Source organism: Festucalex cinctus, chromosome 14, assembly GCF_051991245.1.
Source record: "Festucalex cinctus isolate MCC-2025b chromosome 14, RoL_Fcin_1.0, whole genome shotgun sequence".
Taxonomy (NCBI): Eukaryota; Metazoa; Chordata; class Actinopteri; order Syngnathiformes; family Syngnathidae; genus Festucalex; species Festucalex cinctus.
The window spans coordinates 16,108,955-16,129,447 of record NC_135424.1 but is presented as its reverse complement, the minus strand read 5'-3'; the positions used below and the strand labels follow the sequence as shown (position 1 = coordinate 16,129,447).

Genomic DNA, 20,493 nt, shown 5'->3' with positions numbered 1-20,493 from the left:
CTAAAATGAAAGCTCATTTTGTTTTAATGACAGCATTCTGTGTTTTGGGGTAGCAGTCTAATCAAAACTGCACATCTTGACTTGGCAATAGTTTCCTACTCAGCTGCAAATCTCCTCCAATCTCTGGTGCACAGCCTGCTTCAGAACACTCTGCAAAGTTTCAATTGGTCAATAGCACTCGACTGCGGCTGGGCAATTTTAAAACTTCAATTTTGGGATGGAGGTCAATTGCTTAACAATGAATTTCCTCTTAAGCTTCATTTTTCAGGCAATTGAGTGATTGTCAATTGCTTTTTTGGGTATTACCATTTTACACACTGAAGATGACTTAAGGGCAGGTTAGACTTTGAATGATGTGTTTGCCGTGAAGAACATTTGGGAAGAAAATATTAAATACTGAGTTGATCATTTTATGGCTACAGTACAAACTAACATCACGAGAATATTTCTGTAACTGAAAGCTCCCAAGCTTTTCCTATAATCAGTACATGCTTGCTCATAAGTAAAGTTCTGCTTGACTGCTCAGTGGTAGAAGTAAACATGTTTTTGAACCTCATTCAACGCTTGTGCAGTATTCATCCCCTAATGTGTGCTCACCTTGCAAACCACCGCTGGAAAAAAAGTCAACAGATCTCAACAGATATAAACAAAATTAGTAACACAGAAACACACACACCCACACACACCCACACACACGCCCACACACACGCACACACACACGCACACGTACACCCGAGAAAGACAATCAATGACGTCATTACATCGTAATGGCATCTCAGCTTTACAGGCCACTTTAGGCTTTTCTAAGCTGTCAAGTGTTGGTGATCCATGTGACAAGATTGAATAATCAATTTCATTTTAAACTCAATGATACATTCATAGTACAGCAACATGGTCAAGGAGCAGTTTGGCTATTGTACAGTATGACTTATTGAGGGCATTTAGTTTTTTTTGTTTGTTTTTCCCTTTATCTGACAAACGCCTTTTGACTCTTCCGCTTACAACAATAGAATAACGTGTTACAGTATGTCATAATTTTGACTTGAGGTAATTAACAATGAACAACCTTTAGAGTTGTGTTGAGAAATTACTCCATTCATTAGAAGTATAAAAGAAGCATAAAACGGATTGACAGTATTATGACAAATATTGTATGGCATGTATTTCTATTCATTGTACATTTCGCAGCCAACAATGACAGAGCATAGAATTTTAGCTCCTTCTTCCCACAAGAAAACACTGTGCAGATTTATAAAAATGAAGCTTCAGACCCAGCAAGAAAGTCTCATCAATCATTTTTTTTCACGATTTCACTGTCAACTCCCATTTGAGCAGCACACACCTTGCCACATAAACTGTTGTAATAACACTACCAGGATGCCTATATAAACAGGCTACGCTTGCACGGCACCTTTCTACCTCTCAAGGAGACACATTTGTCTTTTTTCACATTTTGAAGTAGTTCTCACAGGTGTCTTAACATGCTGGGGCGCGCTTTTGTCAAAATCCTCCAAGGATCAAGACCTAAACTACACGTTATGCATCCTAATCTAGCTACCTGAAATTAGGCCCAATTTCATACAAGACTTCACTACATCTGTTCTGTTTGGGCAGTGCAATATGTCAACTTAATAGCACAAATTCCTATTATAACTGTCTTCATAACCCTCATGTGTTGTAGAGGAAAACAGGAGCCCTTATACTCAAGCAACTAGTTCCAGATACTCTATGATGCAACCTGACAGAAGTTGGGAAACATCCGTGTGTGTATTTCCTCAAAATACAAACACCGGTACTCTTCTTCCTTACGACCAGGAAGAAACAAATCCCAAAGCTCGTGGAAAATATGAGTCAACTTAAGAGCCTGCCAAACATCCCTTGCCAAAGAGCCCCACCCTTGCCCGATCCACACATTACCTTTTATAAATTCTATCGAATGCCTTTCTCTCTTCGACGTCATCAATTGCCGGAACGACGACACAGTAGACAACTAGCTTCCTGGAGCCAAATACTTCGTCCACTCCATCCACGCAAGAAATGAATTACGGATGGGTCAAGAGGTCAGCATGTGAATGTTGGGGTGTGTGTGGGTGGGTGTGTGTGTTCTTGTACATACCACATTGTGTGGACCAAAGTACGTCTTTATCCAACAGAATGAGGACATTTTTGTGAAGTGAGGACATTTTGGCCGGTCCTCACTTCTCAAGACCTCTTTTTGAAGGTCAAGACTTGGTTTTAGAGTTTAGGTTTGAATTGGGTTATGGTTGTGTTTAGGGTAAGGGTTAGGGTTAGGCAATCATTTTTGATGGTTGGGGTTAGGGTAAGGGTCTAGGAAATGCATTATGTCAATGGATGTCCTCACAAAGATATATGTACAAGGATGGGTGTCCGTGTGCGTGTGTAGCCATCAACCAGTAAGTCTCATGGGAAGCTGCATCGAAATTCATGCATGCCAAGCAGCGACACATGGATGGATTGGGTGGCTCTGCCTTTGCCAAGGGGAAGATAAGTGCCGATGCTGCTGTAATGGAGTGATGGAGAAAGATGATGATAGAATGGAAAGGGAGAAATGAAAAAAGGTGAAAACAATACAGTGGTACAGCTGGTGTACCAGGAATAGCTAGACCTGACAATGGCAAGGTGAACTGACCTTCATTGAGGTTGATATATGATATTTCAGCATTGCTGATTGGTCCACCTACCACAACAAGCCCCGGCAAGGCAAACACTCCCAATTGAACAATTCCCGTGTCTCATCCCTGAGCAAACAGATATCCCTCTGAAGGCAGGGTAGAAGAACACTTGGGTGCTGAGTGATTTCCTCTCAATGATTCAGGGTAGGATGACATGATAATCAAGTAAAATAAACAGAAGAAAAAAACAACATATCTTATATACAGACTTGGCTGCAAGGCAGGCTTAAATAAAATCAAAATGATTTTTTATCTGAAAACGTCAACATTTTATCACCTTTCATCAAGAGAAAACGCAAATTGAGTATGACATTCTTAACTGTGAAAAAGTGGCCCTTTAAATACAACCCTTAAAAGACTGACAAAACACCATAAATTAAACATCTGAACATTAATTATACTTGATGTGACCCACACAATCCAATACAGTGTTCCCTCACTTTTTGCGAGTGGGCGCGGAATGTAACATAGGTGAATTTCCATGAAGTAGAGGGCGTAAAATAAACAAATAAATACATTTTAAAAAATGTTCACTTTTGTGGGCGAGTTACGCTTCTACTTAGCCATGACAAAGCCACCACACAGTTCCCACTCTTCTAAACACTTGTTAACTTACATATAATAAGAAAAATAGAAGCATACATAAAGAATACAGTAAATCCGGCACAGGTTGGGATAAAATTCTCTCTGAAAACCCGCAAAATAGCCAGGTCGAACCCAGGGTAAATCCCGTAATGTATGAATTTTGGACAGAAACACACACCCGCGATATAGTGAATCCATGATAAGTGAACAGCGAAGTAGCGAGGGACCATCGCCCAACACTAATACAGACAAAAACGCAAAACAATACCTGTTCACACTGACCTGCCGCAAATGAAAACACTGTAAAGGGCATGCCAAGCCAGTAGATGACAATTTCACAACAGATATGGTGCATGCATATGTCGCTTAATTGCTTGGTGAGAATTTCATCAACAAGGGTTAGGGTCCTGAAGCTATTAAAGTAAAATGAAGCACTACTTGGCTGCAACTAACAAAGGAATCGTCTTTTCAATCTCAAGTAGAAGAAGTGACGTCAACTAGGGACTAAATTCACTTTGAACAGCATTCAACCAAAACAGTAACAATGTCATTTATCAAAAACTTCACAATTGATGTGTAAACAACACCTTTTTCACCCATTTTCTCTTGTTCAAGGAGCCCCTCAGGCATAGCTTTGGCGATAAGATTATTATTTTCTATTACCCAACCAACAGAAGAAAACATTTACTCTGTTCTCATTCTCCAACCACCACAAATGCAGTCAAACGTAAACACATAGGCTGAGTATAGTGTGTGCTCATTTTTCATTCAACAACCACCCCCACCCTAGCTGCCTTCTCCATTTCATTGCCCAGTGACAAAATACACGTCCACCAACACAAATAAAGCACATTACACATTTGCTCACTCCCACAAAGCAAACTTACACACACACTCGCACATAGAGTAAAAGTTGCTGGGCTAATGCACTACACTGACCAAAACTGTAAGCACTAAAGGAACAAATAACCTGTTCTCATAAAATTTTCATCCAATTCAAACTGCTTTGTGGACGAAGGGCTTATCTTGGTGAAAAAAAAAAAATGCTCTCTTGACCTTGAGTGTATTTTTAGCATATCAAGCGCCTGCATCACAGCATATGAGCTATGGAAACCAAAAGTAAATAGTTGCAATCTTAAAAGGCAAGTCGTGATAAAGGACAAAGTGGCAGTGAAGAAAGCTGGAAAACAGATATGGAAAAGCCTGCTGACAACATGAGAATAATGTTGGTAAAAATAAATGGAAAACAAAGCAATTCAGTCCCATAGCCACGCTCATAGAGGAAAGAAAGAGCCATCATGGTGGAATTTAAAATTGTTCCATCTATCCAATTAAGGTGGTATATCGCTCAGCTATAAAAACACAAAAGTCACCAAACTAATATTTCATTTGAATGAAAGTAATTCAGTCTCATTATAGCAAATAGTAACCGTGACATCGCTTTTCCCCCACCCAAAAATGCAATTGTCTGTCCAGAAAAAGTAATGTGGTAGTTCTATAGCTGGTCTGGGATCAATTGCTACTCAATGCCCCATGCACAATCCCCCTGCAATTGACTGGTGACCTATCCGGCGTGAAGACCTCCTTTTGCCAACTGGGCAAGGCTCCAACCACTGATATGATCTTTAACATCAGTATAGAAAATGGATGGCTCCATGTCCATGATCGCCCCCAAGCGCTTGTAATGATGATGAGAGTTAAAACACTGAAAATGTAAAATTCATATAAGTTGAAATAAAACGCTTTGACCATAACTTACAAGTTGGGTTCAGTATCTTTTGCCTGCAGTAGTTGTCTATAGTGAAAGATTTACCAATTGCTTCGCATAATATGTATAGCGTATTTTGTTGTTGTTGTTTTTTTGTTTTTTTGGCCAAACAGTGCTTTTAAAATGTTCTCCGTCACACTAATTCCATGTGGTTCCAAGCATGCTCACTGACTCACAACACATTGCATTTCAGAATCGTACCAGCGTTTAATCTTGTCAAACCAATCTCAAATTTTTCCGCCACATGACTTCACAGACTGCTTCACATCCTCAACAACAGTCCAGCACAATGACACCCTGGTGGGGCGCTTTGCTTTGAACACAGCGAATACATTTGAATAGATTTTTCCTATTAATGAGATTAATCAGAGAGCTGCAGTGCTAAGTAGGACTTGCATACTAATGGCTTGTAAACTGAAGATTATAAATACAAGCATTAATTAGTTGTCAAAACAGACACATTTTTGAAAATGATTGTATTTGTTGTAGCAGGCCAGGCAGAATAATTGATCTATAACAAATAATTAATTAATTAAATACAGTTAAAGTACTGAAAATGTTGATGCAACCTGTCAGAACAGTTGTACCAGACATATAAGGATCATACAAGGCTTGGTAATGTCCATATTTTGTGAAATTTAGTATTTCAAATTTTCATATTAAAACGCATATGAATGCTTTGAAAGGGCGGGTGGGAGCCCCTGCAAGTTATTTTCAGTTAATTTTATTTATAGTTTTGTCAATTATGCATTCCAAAAATAATATATATATATATTGTATATAATATTTAAAAAAAGCGTATGAAAATAAACAAATATAATACTAACCTGCGGAGACAGGGCATGGGGAGACTGAGTGAAGAGTGTGGAGTGGGCTGCTGACCGGAGGCCATGTGCTCTCCTGACATTCTGCCGCGTGAATGGCGCAGACAGTACCTCCTGCTGAAGAGAAAACGTGAAGAGGAAGAAATAAGTTAGGATTCAAGAAACATCATCATCAGCTCAAACTGGAAAGAAAGTGACTGTGATGTAGCACAGTTAAACACCAGCAGGGTTTACACTAGCTTCCTAAAAAGAGGATTAATATAATGAAGCGTGAAAGTGGATGCTGTTTGGCTTCCTCTTCTCATCACAGACTACAGATTTTTTCCTGCAATTTAAATACACCACGTGGTAGCAAAAGTCTATGCAAGGCGTTATCGTACAACTCGTGTGCCTCCTATTCAAGCTCAGAGTAAAGATTAGTCAGCCATTGCATGGAATAACCTCAGTTGCCAAACTGAATGAACTGCCATTAATTATTACTATTACATACTACAGTGTATTGTCTAATTCCCCAGAAGGTCTGAAGACAAATTAACTCTAATTAACTTTAATTAATTAAATGTGTATACATTGCAACCTCGAACGCCTGAGGAAAGGATGATTTCTGTTTCCACTATTTGCAATGGGATGAAGTCGACCAGCAACCCGGAATGGAATGTGTTTGACCTTAAAAGAATGATAAAAGCAGCAATCACTTTTAAAAACTTTACCAGGACATTTTAGGGCCATCAAGTTTGTCAGTAAAGTAACACAGCGGGAACGCAGTGCGTTATCCCAAATAAACTTGGTTTCTGAACTTACTCATTTGAGCATCTGAAATATGTTCAATGAAAGGTCTTCAGCCACTTCAATAATTGTGTGGCACTGCAGCCATATTATGTACATAGTAAAAATGATGCAACATACAATTGTTGCATCTCTAACAAACCTTTAATGAAAATCCCCAAAAGGAGAGAATAAATGGTCACAACAAATAAGGCGTATCACTAATGTATGCCGGACTAGGAAAACAAAAAGATACAGATTGCATTTAAAAACAACATTTTTAATAACCTTACCTTATACAATCAGTCAGTGATTTCAGTACATGCAATATTCGGTCACACGTAAAGGGTTTTACATATAAAATATTCCAGAGTAAGAATGTTAAGGTAAAGTGAACCTCATTCTTTGCAACCTTCATCAAGTTCTTATTAGATGCTGAGGACAGACACTTGCTGCTAAACAACCTAAACAAAAAGGTACCTTGTGAAACACTGGTCCATTAGTTAAAATATTTTCTGGTGTTTATAAAGACAAGCTCAATTGTATTACAGTTTATTGTAATGTTTACAGTACAGTTTTTCAATATTAATGAGCTCAGTACAAATCATATGGTAGTTGTGTACTACATACATGGTCTGAAGAAGCAAAAGAATAGACAAACTTATTTACAACTTACAACTTTATTTACTACACTAACTGCAAAGATAACCAGGCACTTATTAAGGGGAAAAGCGTTAAATTCTGAGAAGGCTTCTTTGACAAATAATGAAGCTTGATAAAAATAATAAATATTAAAATATGTTAAATGAAACCAGACTTTAAAACTAAAAATAAAAACATTTACAAAGAAAATACAGCGAAATGGCAATAACTTGGGTAGGCTTGACAGAGGCAGACTCGGTGGAAATAATTTGAGGGTGCAGAGACCGTGGAACATAAAAATGGACACAACCTTTTGGAGCAAGCACAGACGCGTCTGGAACACTCCGCATAACATGAGTTCACCTTTAATACAGAACAGGAAATCTAGCCATATAATCCAGGTAGCTATGAATGAACCAAGGTAATTACAGATGCCAAATGCTTTCTTTATTTTGTTGTGTTTTATTTTGGACTGTATGTATGACGTGCACTTACACAATACATGGCATCTAACCTATCCAGGTCGGCCCACCACTGTTAGACCATTAAAGCAGGTTATATGGAGATGCCATGGCAATGACAGATGTCCTTATTAGTATAAGTAAATGTACAAATACAATGGTTTTAAAAAGAGTATTTTAAAGAGTATTCAAAGAGGGTTTCATGGCCTGTCAATTGCTGACTGATCGCTCACAATAAATTTCTATTCACATGAGAGCCATCCAACTTCATCTGAATTCATTCATGGTAATAACACAAAGGCAGTTGGCACAGATTATGTCAAAACATATCTGTGGTGTCCTTGTCGTAACAACATTCAGCCTTGATAAAAAATAAATAAATAAAAAAATAAAAAAAATCCCTGTGAATAGCTAAATCAAGGTATTGTTACAGCAATATTGAACTAAGACTAAATTAAAGAGGAGTTAGCCTCAGTGCAAACTCAAATATGACTTCATTGTTAGAACATCCTTCACACTTTCAACGGTTCAATAGACCCTTTCAGCTGACGTCACTTTAACCAGAATGCTTAGCGACCGCTTACCCTCTTGATGGACAAACAAACCATAGAAAGACACGGAGGGAGTATCGTTTTCGGTGAATGATTCGTCTAAACATGACAAATTACCAAAAAAACATCCATAGTCATCATAGTTACTGCGACACACTTAGAACAAGCCGTTCTTAGCCGGTATCGGCAAAATCTGGAGTTGGTTGGAGGGAAAGATCCGTATCTACTTTCACTATCGGCCTGGTCAAAGCAAGCCACAACGTTCCCCCAAATAACTTATCACAATACTTTAAATTATCTAATTGTGAAGAAGAGCACCTACACATGGGAGGACTTTGACGCCATCAAGAGCCTGGATCTTCGAACTATTTTGTGTCTGGATGGGTGAAGGATGTCGGCTGCGTTCAACACGACAATGTTTGTCTCATAGCAGCAAAGGTATGTTCTATTTATCTTTTGGTTGACACGGGTTACTGGTGTAAAACGTTATTCATGAAATCGTTCCGGATAAACCCGTCTTGCTGTATAAGTCCGCGCCCCGCGGCGCCTCCCAGAGGGGAAACATCCCATAACAAATGAATGTAGAGAGCTTGATTTTCGGCGAGCGTTTTCGTTAAAAGGTGGGAAATATGTCAAGTGTCATTAAAAACGTCCCGAGTAGGACACTACAATACTGCCAATCATTGAAACCAGTCGTTTGGAGCCGCTAGCTACAAAAAAATTGAGTTTGCTGGGGGGCAAAGTGGAAACGGAAGCCTAAGGTATGTTGTTTTTGGTTGAAACAGTATGTCGATCACTACTTTCATGATGGAAATTGTCATTCATTAAATCGTTTGTGTCCGTTTGTGTCGTCTTGCTGTATCGAAGTCTTCGAGCTATCTTAGCTTGCTAGCTGCTAACAAACAGACCGCAAGTCGTTTACTACACATTCCTCAGCAGAAATCAAGCCCCAGTTAAAGTGTTAATTGTAATAATCGTGTTAAATTGTTAACTTTTTGTTCAAAATGACTTGAGTACTTGTGCAAAAAAAAAAAAATATATATATGATTGTTTCACTAAAGATAATATGGCTCATTCATCACGTCTGCCTTGAATTTACAACCAGAGGTTAATATTAGAGATAGACCGATAATAGGTCGGGCCGATAATCGGGGCCGATATTTGACATATTGGTACATATCGGTATCGGCCTGTTTTATTAATCTGACGGCCGATATAAGCGATCCATTTAAAACTCCGTCTTTTCGCTTCGAATGCAGCCCAGAGCGTCTCTGTCTGTTATGGAGTCCAACTCCAGCAACGTAACGCCCATAGCAGCATTTGATTGGTTAGCCGTGCAAGAGCCAGAACCAATCAGTAGTGTATGCCGTGTATCACAGTAGCCGGTCACACACGCACCCACGGACACAACGTGAGACACATGCTTCGAAGGTAAGTTAAAAGAGAAGAGACTCCGCCGAACTTTTCACCATGATAAGCTAAACACATTGAATTTTGTTGTGTATTAAATGCACTATATGAATGGAGCTGCATTGCCTTGCATTGAATCCCCCCTAGCTAACAGTGGTGTGTTCAGCTTAGCATGTATGCTAACATCCAGTAGCTAATTCGCTACTTGAACTACTCGGGGAGGGAATCACCCACATTTTCACTTAATTAAGTAAACAATGTTTGTTAGAAAGGTTCCAAATATTAACAGTTGTCATTATTATATTGTCTTCTAGTTCCATGTTAAGAGTAGAGTAATGTCATTATATTTACCTCTCGTGACGCACACATTGCATTCTGGGTCACGTCCACTACTTGTTGCATAGCGGTTATTATGCAGTTAGATGCCACAGTGACACTAAATAGCGTTTAGTTACTTTATATTGTGTTTATTTGTCGCACTGGTTTGCCATTGTGTGCCTTAAGCTTCGACGTCGATTTGATTGACAGCTCGTTGTGCACCTCGTTAAAGTCCGCTCCGTAACTAATTAAGTGTCTCAAACACCGTTTAACTACACGAACGTGTTCTCTTCCGTATGTTAGACATTATCCTCTCAATGGATGCCACTAATATGTAACATCTACGGCCGTAGTCGGCTGCAATTAATGTTCAGTGATGTAATTTCGTTACGTGCATCATACTTTGAATAATGAGCTCATGTTTGGTGTGTTGTATAACTTTCTCGTGTGTTAGTAACTATTCATGTGGACAGCTAAGATAGTGCTTGTTAATGTGAATTAGCAATGTTGCAGCCCAGTTATTATTTAGACAAGTAAATCTGTGCCATTAAGTGATACAGTACAGTACAGTAGTGAGAGAATAGTGTGCCCATATACACACACGTGTGTAAAACACATTAAACAGCAGAAACTGGCAGCGGTCCACCGCAACAATGTCTGTTTAACCAAGTTATTCTTACTATTATTATAACCAAGTTATTTTACTCTACCTTTTTCTGCGTTGATTGGGGCATCCTAAGTGGCAGTAAACTACATGATGAAGTGTCTTTTGACAGTTCTCTTGTAGAGAGGAGTAGCATGATATTGCTGTTCTCGATTTAAGATCCTAAGCTTATCAATACTGTCTATATGGTAACAATAACAATAATCATAATAAGGTCTGCAAGAACTGTATGGTGTTCAGGGATGAATAGTTTTTCTCATGGATTTTTTTTTTTTTTTTTTTGGCTGTAGTAAGTAATGCCACAGCTGATGCACATTTTGAATGACAGGGTTCCTCCTATTACTTCAAAATATAAAAATATAACATTTATAGAATAAAACTACAAGTATCCCAAATGCTATAAAAGGTAATGTCACGTTGGCCCCCACATTTAACTCCCCCCCGCCACCAACGTCTTATTGCAGATCGAAGGATGTAAAATGAAAAGTGCAGTGCGAGATCCATTGTAAAGAACGGTTAGGGTTTGCATTATTCAAAAATTTGGTGCCAACATTTTAACTTTTACTGCAAATGAATATCGGCTTCAAATATCGGTTATCTGCCTCCTTGACTACCGATAATTGGTATCGGTATCGGCCCTGAAAAAAGCACATCGGTCTATCTCTAGTTAATATTATGACCAGCTGTATATGAAAAAGAGAAAAACTACCTCATTCTGAGCATATCCTCGTAGTTTTTGTGGGTGCAAAGCAGTTGCGTCGAAGTTTTGCTCGTAGTCGGGCTAGCAAAACGTGCTTGTCTTTCACTCCTCACTGTCTTCCGTCTGGTTTAGAATCCCTGCCGTCAGCCGAAAAGAATGATCTCATCTCTGTTTGAGCTATTAGAGCATCCGTCAACCGCGCACAAGTTCACCATATCATTGGCAGCTGATTTATCAACTTTTTGACCTATTTTCTAGCTCACACTGATTGTTTTCTAATTCACTCGCATTGATGGCCTGACCATCACCACTAGGGGCGCACTTCAACGTGACGTCACACTGGAAGGGTCTATAGTGAAGCTGGAACACTAGTGAATTGTTGACAATGATGTGAGGACGATGAGGTAGTTGGTTCATGAAAAACCTTCTATTATTAATCACAAACGTGTTAGCAGGATTTGCTAAATAAATTCAGCGACGTTGTGTGGCCCATGTTAGGCAATTCAATGCTTGACCACTCTACTGGTTTCAAAGAGGACACCGCGCTAAAGCTCACCATTAAGATAAGCAGTGAACCTTGATACTATGATCGAGTGTTGCTGCAGGATTATTGCCTCTTGCTTATCTATTTTAGGTCAGGCATACTGCGCCAACCCTCACGTGGGGCGTGACTTCAAGCCTCCAGTGTCTACAAACAATGTCTATGAACAAGACATAAGGCTCTCTTCGTTTGCAGGAACAAGTTTTTAAACGATGTCACATACAAGCAGTCAAATAAAATCAGAGTGCGCATTTAAAAAAGGTCTTAAAGGTAACAGACCATCAAAATATAGACAATCATACAAAGACTCGACGGGAAATTGAAAATTTTAACGTCCTCCCAGATATTAAAATGTGACTGCTTTCTTCAGAAGTGCAGTATATAACACATGAAGTGTGTTGAGTGTATTAACTGTGACCTATCTGCACCATCAGGCCTGTGAGCCATGGAGGGAAGGTCCAATCTATTTCTGGAGATTTGATTGTCAGAGAAGACAGCAGCTGTTCTCTCTAGATACCTGCTCTACAACAAACCAAGTGGACTCATACAGCATTCCATACACGCACAAAACGCACGTCTTGGTATCCTGACACAAGAGAACCAGCAGGTTAAAACAACACTTCCTCTTTTCATGGATACAACAGACAACAAACAAGGTTGGAATATTTCTTTCTGGAGTGGAAAGGCTAATGGAAGGTTGGAAGAATGTCCTGAATGTCTTTGACTTCAGAATGTCAGTCGTCCAGTCCCAAGATTGAAGTTCAGGATGAGCTGAGTTTAGGTGTCATGAGATTGGCTGACAATTGGAATTCAAAGAGTTTTGCTGATGTATTTCTTTCCCAAAAACGATACCTGAATTCCAGATTGTATGTCCTCAGAGATCTGACTAAAAATGTTCCACGAACAGAAGTTGCTTCTACTTGTCTTCACTGTCAGTCAATGTAAATTTGCTGATAACTGAGTCCAACCAGGTTAACATAAACGCATAAAGGAGTGATCAGGGGTCAGACCACAAGACAGCAGTCTGTCATCGTTTTAATTGGTATTATCATATTAAACCTTTGAAATGTGACTAGGTGCGAGACCCCACTCGCTCACTGATGCTCACTAACTGCCCGACTGCTGACCGTCAGCTTTGTGTATTCACACCTTAATGAAGAACCTTCAACATGCAACATACAAGGCAGTTCTTTATTCTACCCAATCCAACACTGTCAGTGAAACAAGCTTAGATCATTTGAAGTGTGATACCGCCCAAAAAATAAAAATCATTCATTGATCATTTTCACCATTCTCAATCAAGTAAATGTTGATAAATGCCAAAGCCTGCCCAAATTGACCAAGCCACTTTTAATGAAACAACTAATTGTCAAAGACTCAGAATGGCTCCTACTGGAAGATATACTGTACCAAAGCTCAGGATGACGAGCAATTTTATCTATCCCACATGCTGCATAAAGTAGTAGTACTGCGTGTTAGACTAGAGCATAAAAAGCCTGTCAATGTGCTCACTTCATGAGAGAATTTTAATTACCGGTCTCTTAGCATCCATTGCTAATCTAATTCCATCTGTCACAACCAATTGACACACTAGAATAATAGAAATTCCTTTCCGATGAGCAATTGCTTTGGTCAAATTCCACACTATATTTGGGCAAAATCATGCCAAGTGATGATGTTATTATGTCTCAAGAAGATTGCAAGCGCACGTGATAAAAAATAAAAATCTAAAAAAAATAAATAAATGCATAATTTAAGGCTGGGTGATAATTCAATTTCAAAATGTATCATGAAATGACAGCAAGTGTTTGAGGCAGCCGACTACTTTCTTGTCAGGGCCAGAGTGTTGAAAAGAAGTGAGGGCCTAACAATGAAAGCATTTTGTGGTAGGTTTTAAAATTTACTGGTAGGACTAGGAAGGCACTCCATGGTCCTAACTATCTGTATACAAACATCAATTGTTCACTATATGCCTTCTTTAATATGGACTAGTTCGAAAGATAGATTAGTAAAATCTTTGGGTCAGCTCAGTACGGTAGGTAGACGTTTTAATTTTACATTGTTAAATGTTTGTCACTTAATAATAAACATAAATGGAATGGAAATTTAAAAAAAAAAAAAAAAAGAAAAAAAAAAAGAAAAAAAAGAACAATATGCCTAATACACAGGCACATACCAAAGTGAAAGTACATGGAATGTTGGGATGGAAACCAGGTCAGGGTCTACCATTCCTAACAGTTGTGAGTTGAACTGAACCATAAATGGTCGAAAAGGAGCGCCAGAGAACACTCCGTAAGAGTCAAACAGATGTCAGAGCCTGACGTTTATTTGTGGAGAGCAAGAGCAGATCATATCAGGCCAGTATAGGTAGAAGCCGCTGAAGGTAATAGGAGATAAATGAACAGGAAGGTTACTATATATAGGGTTTGAGGGCCCTTTTTACATATTTTGTGTTCTCTTGTCCCAATTTGCATTGAATGCATATAGTTACTTAATACTGCATACTGAAACCTGTCTGACATCTGCAAATTCATGCTTCAGCATGACTGCAATAGTGACAATGCAGCAAAAACAGAAATATTACCTGTGCAAAAATTGATGTGTTTTCTTATCCGACCATCTCTCAACCTCTTATCTTTCAGTTCATTCAGCTGCACATTCACCATCTCAACACTTGTAAGGGAAAAGCAGTTAGCCTGCTGGTGAAAGGGAAAGATGTCTGGGGGTAAGAGTGGGCAGGCGAAAAGGCAATCACTGGCCACAGAAAGAATGAAGAGAGGGCGATAGGAGTGGGGAAAGGAAGAGACAAATGAAATTTCCAACACATTAAACACACATAGTAAAACCAGTGTCTACCCATGCTGACTAATGAGGATGGGCTACTGCTGAGTGACCGCAAGCCAATGAAGACATTTGGAGCAGAGGAGAATTGATCCAGTTATAGAGGGGCTTTCCTGGAAGTTCACTGATGACAAGCAGGAGCTCAAAGATAGAAAACAGCATGCCCATGGAAACTAAGGGACTTTGAAGAACTTAAACCATTTAAGACACAAGTCTGATTTCCAGCCAAACGAAAATCTAATTAATCAAATTGCATCTGCAAAGGCACTTGCAGAGAGCTGGCAAAATTTCTCACTTATACAGCATCGCTTGCTACTCTATTCTATTGTCTCTCGCTATAAGTTTATAAAGCCAAGACAGCAAAAAAGACAGTTGCTCTTTTGGAAGGCAAACAGCTGATCAGTCATGTTGGGCCCTATAATTAAGTGCATTAACTTTAAATGAGACAGGAAACCTTTCTAATGTACCCTACTCTCCCAACAAACACAATACACTATATTTCCTCATTAGTCTTCAGGACTGTTTCTCTGCTCAAATGCAGTGTTTACCAGGCATCTATTAGAGTTAAGCATGAATTAGGAGGAAGCGTTTTGCTAATAACATTTAACAAAATTATGTTGAATAGAATTTAGCACACACAGCGTGATATATGAAAACTGCGGCAAATTATGCTGGTGCAAAGCAGGCGCAAAGTATCCATGTAGTACAGGCACAATGAAAGCAGGCGGGGAGAACTTTTCTGCTCGTGGGGGACGGTTTTGCACATGAAACTTGGACAATTCATGTTCCGTATTTAAAAAAAAAAAACAGGGTTTTACACAATGTGTTAATGGGAGAGGCAAACAAACATATTATGGTTTGATTTCACATGTCTCGAGTGTGTAACAATGAGATGTACATGACCATCCTGTGTAACACTGCGTTTAAAATGCTGAACTTCACAGAAATAGAGTTGATATTAAAGGGTTTTTGTCAAACGTGATATGGCATGATTCCTTCTTGTGATCGACTCCAAGTCAACCCTGAGAAGTGCCAGATTTATTTTGCTGAATAGATGCTAAGTTTTGCAGTCATTTCATTTACGTGACCAGAAAAGTTCTCCCTATCCCCTTACTTTTTGCACCCTACCATAGCGCTGTTTCCTATGCTGGTTTGCAGTTGCCTTTCACACCCGCTATATAAAGACACAAAATCAGCCCTTGCAATTCGTCTCGGGTTTGATAAGTCAATTGTGCATGCGCTATGGGCATATACTCTTTCCACAACGCAAAAAGAACAGCTCAGCAATCAGCAAATGGAATCCTGGTTGTGCCTGGTTAATACATCAGAGCTTCCACATCAGTTTACCTGTACAATTAATTTTGCACCCATTTTTGCATGCCCAGGCCTTTTTGTTAATCAGGCCCATGGATTGTTCTTTTGTTTTGTTTTTTTTAACCGAAAATTATTTTTGAAGTGTTTTTTCTTGTTTTTTCCCCTTTAGAGGGGAAAAAAAATTATCTGCCAGATTGTCAGTATCTAATGAAGCGGACAATGTATATGTATCAATTAATTGGTCACGGGCATTAGAACAAAACACTACTATTGGGTAAATGCAGAAATATCATTGTGTGATGTGGAAGCCATACTGTATAATGCTTGTAAAGTTGGAAAAAGGAAGAAACACCACAAAGCTGTGAGAACAATATCAACCAGACAGAAGGAGACATGGGTGCATCATCAGTCCCCGGCTTCACACGTTATCGCCTAACAAACATGGAAACACTCACCCACGCACACGTGTGATGTAATTGCAACTTACATACGCACATGCAAGAATCAGGGTCATGGAGGCGAGTGTACGGGGAGGAGGCTGTCAGCTTAGCATCATTTGCTGCAGTGCTGATGAATGGTAATGCTCCAAACAGCTTTCATTCATAATGGGAAGCAGCAACTTAAGAGGCTTCAGCCCAGGTGTGTGAAGAACAAAAACAAAAGGGCCGTAACAGAAACGAGTGGACAAAAACAGCCCTTCTTCCATTAAATCTTAATGTATTCCTTAAGGTGTAATTGGAATAGACCAAATAAAATTATCTTAAAGTTGGACAGGTCAATTCATCTAAAAATGACAGAACAAACTGCTCCAGGCTTATTACAAAATTGAATTCCTTGCTGTTCCATGTTTGATTTTAAATGGGGCTCCTAAGGGCTTCAGTAAGGATCAACTCAATATGAAGAAGGGAAGGACAGCAACAATTTCCAAAAGACCTGGGGGGCATCTTAAAACATTGCATGGAATGTGAAGTTTGTTTAATTTCATACAGAAGGCACAAACCTCACCCCTCTGGCCACTCGGATAAAGCTGGTGATCCGCAGTACAGAGAGCAGAAGTGTGAGGGGGAGGCAAACAAGAGAGGAAATGAGTGAAAAAGCATCTCAGTGATGAGGAAGAGCTGTAGAGGAGAAAATTCTGGCTTCATGCATGTCTAATGTGAGTGTTTTTCCAAACCGCTCATCCTCAACTTCAACTACAGACTGACACCGCCATGGTTCATCGCCAAGGTCATTTCATTTAAACAACTGCAAGATTCCCTGGATCTAAGTGGGTGTTCATTTTCATTTCATTCCATTTACAGTATTCATTTGTCAGATGTGCTGCACAATAGACAGGACGACATACAGCATAACTGAAATTACAGTCCTCTCAGACCTGGTGCAAAATATACTGTACATTAAAAATAAAGTAAATAATTTAAAAACAATTGTGCAGGTGCAGCCCTCATTGCTGTGAAGGTAAAAGGTGAAGTGCTTGGGGGGGGGGGGCACGAACATCTTTACCAGATAAAAATGTACGAAGCGCCTGTCACTCGTCAAATTCAACAAGGAAACGGTTACTAATTCTGCGAGAACAGAATTGATTGCAGTGTCCATTCGTCTGTCAGGTTTGTTTGTCCCAAAATCCCCCCCAGGCGCTCATTGGTTTCATCCCGCTCTAAACAACGCCTGATTTCTACCAAATACTATACCAAGTGGGCTCTCACAGTTGTGAAACCATTCGTTCTCGAACATCACAAGACTAAGATCTCACTTGGATGTTCACATCTAAATGACTTTCATTACTAAGTAAATCGAGACGAAGGAATACAGCTGATTGCATGATTGAGCTGTTGATGGGTTGGAGCCAAAGGCTCATGCTAGCACCTATGACATTGCCACAGCCAGGTTGACAAGCCCAGGGGCGTAACACTAGCTAAAAACTGCATGAAAAGTTGGAACTGAATTCCAAATGAAGTTTTCCTCATTGACATACTTTCTGTTTCTGCCGTCGGACAATGGAGCAAGTATGAAATACTGAGTGAAATGTGGCCCAGTAAGACGACCTATCTCATGGTTGCTGTGGCTCTAATGAAATCAGAGATGTATTTCATCTCAGAGCGCACAGCCCAAAGTGACGGCATGCACACTACAGCTCTCTGTCACTCAAGAGGAGTATGAGAGAGACAGAGAGAGAAAAACCTCACACTTGATACACAGCACTACAGCAACACCGTTAGTTTTGTTGCTTCTTTAGAGAAAATAAATCCTTGGGTCTGAAAAGTCAGTAAATATAACAAAGTCACATGGAAACACTGAGCAGCAGAACTCTTCTAAGGCAATATACAATATGATTGGTTGGGAGCATCACGTGGGGAAGCAGAGATGAAGCAGAAAAAGGCTACAGCTTAGTGTTGCCCATTAAAGGCACCTGAAAACAGACTACCGTATATTTTCTGTTTAGCCCGGTTGTGTACACCCACAAGGCAGGAAGAAGCAGATGGAAGGGAAATTATTTTCTAGGACAACTCACGCTCTTCCAGGACATTTTGCTTTTTTCCCCTCGTTTTCCATGTGTTTTCCGGGACTGGAAAATTGGTCGAGCATTTTCCTGGAGCCCAGATACCAACTTATGACACATGAACTGTGAGGTGGGCTAACATGTCAACATGTCGCCTGTTGAAAATGGTAAATTTTACAAAAAAGGAAAAAAAGGTTATTAATTGTGCAATAGTTGTCCCCGACTCAAAATATAGTGTTAAAGTCTTCATTGTAAGATGTGTTCACCATCTGCTCCAAGGGTTTGTGGAGTAGCCACGATGAGTCTGCGTTCTAACTGAAGTTCACCACATCAATCTAATTTTTATGGCTTTTTCTCTGCTGAGCTGACATATTATGTTGGATGGCTCGCCTCAGAACAAGATTCAATTCAGAAGACAGATCTACTCGCGTTCGCATTCACTGACCGTACCATCACAACCACCTTACGATGGCAATCAATCCATCACCCACATTGCATTACAAAACGTTGAGCAGCCCTGGCTGCATACATCCTTTAAATTGAGATAATAGATAATGGTTAAAAAAATTATGATGTGCATTGTGGTGGCCATAATCGCTTGAATTTCGCATGTCTAGTATGCGGACATGCCTGTTGAAAGAGATGAGTGAAGAGACATGAGATAATGAATTGGACAACCTCCATTCCGCTATAGATGAAAAGGACATTTTCAGTAATCATACAGTTACCTTGGCAACAGCAGCACAGCAACGTGAAAACCTCACAACACATTCAGAAATATTATTTGAAAACGAACCTTTATTTTCGTCAAGCAGAAAGGCGCATTAGTAATACTAGTATACTATTCATAAAAATCTTGGCACGCTACATTACGAATATGGCCTCAGGCTGACAATGCAACTGCAATGAAAAGATGTTGGACCAAAAGTCAATGCCTTTCCGTTTAATCCTTCCATTGCCTGCGCCTTGTTCACCAAGTTCATGTGCAGGTTGGGTTATCCCCAGGGTTAAGTTAGGGCTCAAGCCGTGCACGTTTAAACTCCAGCTTCACTAATTTGTTCCAACACAAGGAATTACGGTATTCTGATAAGTGCTTTTTAATAAGATAACTGTTGTCATTAAATGATCAACATTTAATCGTCATACACAGACAAAATTCAAAGACATCATGAAAATAAAGAGGACTTAGATTCACTAATGGTATCAACGGCCCACATAATCCACAAATAACATCAGCAGAGTTTTTCCATATCCATAAATAGAACCCCCACAACACCAATGGAACACAATGCTATTTTAAATTATTATGGTATGCGCCAAGAAAGAAAAAAAAACTCACGTGTAACTGATGATTCTAGACAGACCAGTTGTGTCAAGTCTGTCAGTACCTTACTCCAGTGAGGAACAAAAGAGGAATTGAATAAATATGTTGTATGCTGATTAGGCTAGATTAATTAACCTTTATTAGTCCCACAATAGGGAAATTTGCATCCGTTCAGAAGCAAGAGTAGTTACAGGACACAAAAAAAAACAAAGCAAGGAGGACACAGAAATGTAAGCTACCTAGTACCCTTTGTATGTGTTCAAGTACATCAACACAACATACAGTACATGAACCTGCACACAGGGCAGAGGGAACCTAGCAAGCCTTTAAATTAATCTGAGATGTGCTGAATAGCCAGAGGGAGGGAACAGGCCCAAATTAATTTTATTGTGTGTGGTATCAAGTTAAACACACTTTGGGGTTTTATTAGTGTATATTTTTTTTTTAATTCTAGACTCCAAGACCTGGGATGGACTGAGACCTCCACAACCACAAGACTGAGCTTTCAAATTATTTCTTTGATTTTTAGGAGCTTTTTTTTTTTTCTTTTAAACAAAACTAACATAGAATCCTGTCCTAAATACATTTTAAA

General features: G+C 39.4%; 1 protein-coding gene across 2 annotated transcripts in view; it reads right to left on the bottom strand.

The window, feature by feature from the left end:
- Window positions 1-20,493, bottom strand: part of mcu (mitochondrial calcium uniporter) — a 76,783-nt gene that overhangs the window by 41,212 nt on the left and 15,078 nt on the right. Inside the window, exon 2 of one of the 2 annotated variants that reach the window (XM_077495821.1) lies at window positions 5,874-5,987. In XM_077495821.1, coding sequence (XP_077351947.1) covers window positions 5,874-5,987 — 114 coding nt within the window. The remainder of the gene's footprint in view (window positions 1-5,873; window positions 5,988-20,493) is intronic. The other variant, XM_077495822.1, reaches the window with a different exon arrangement.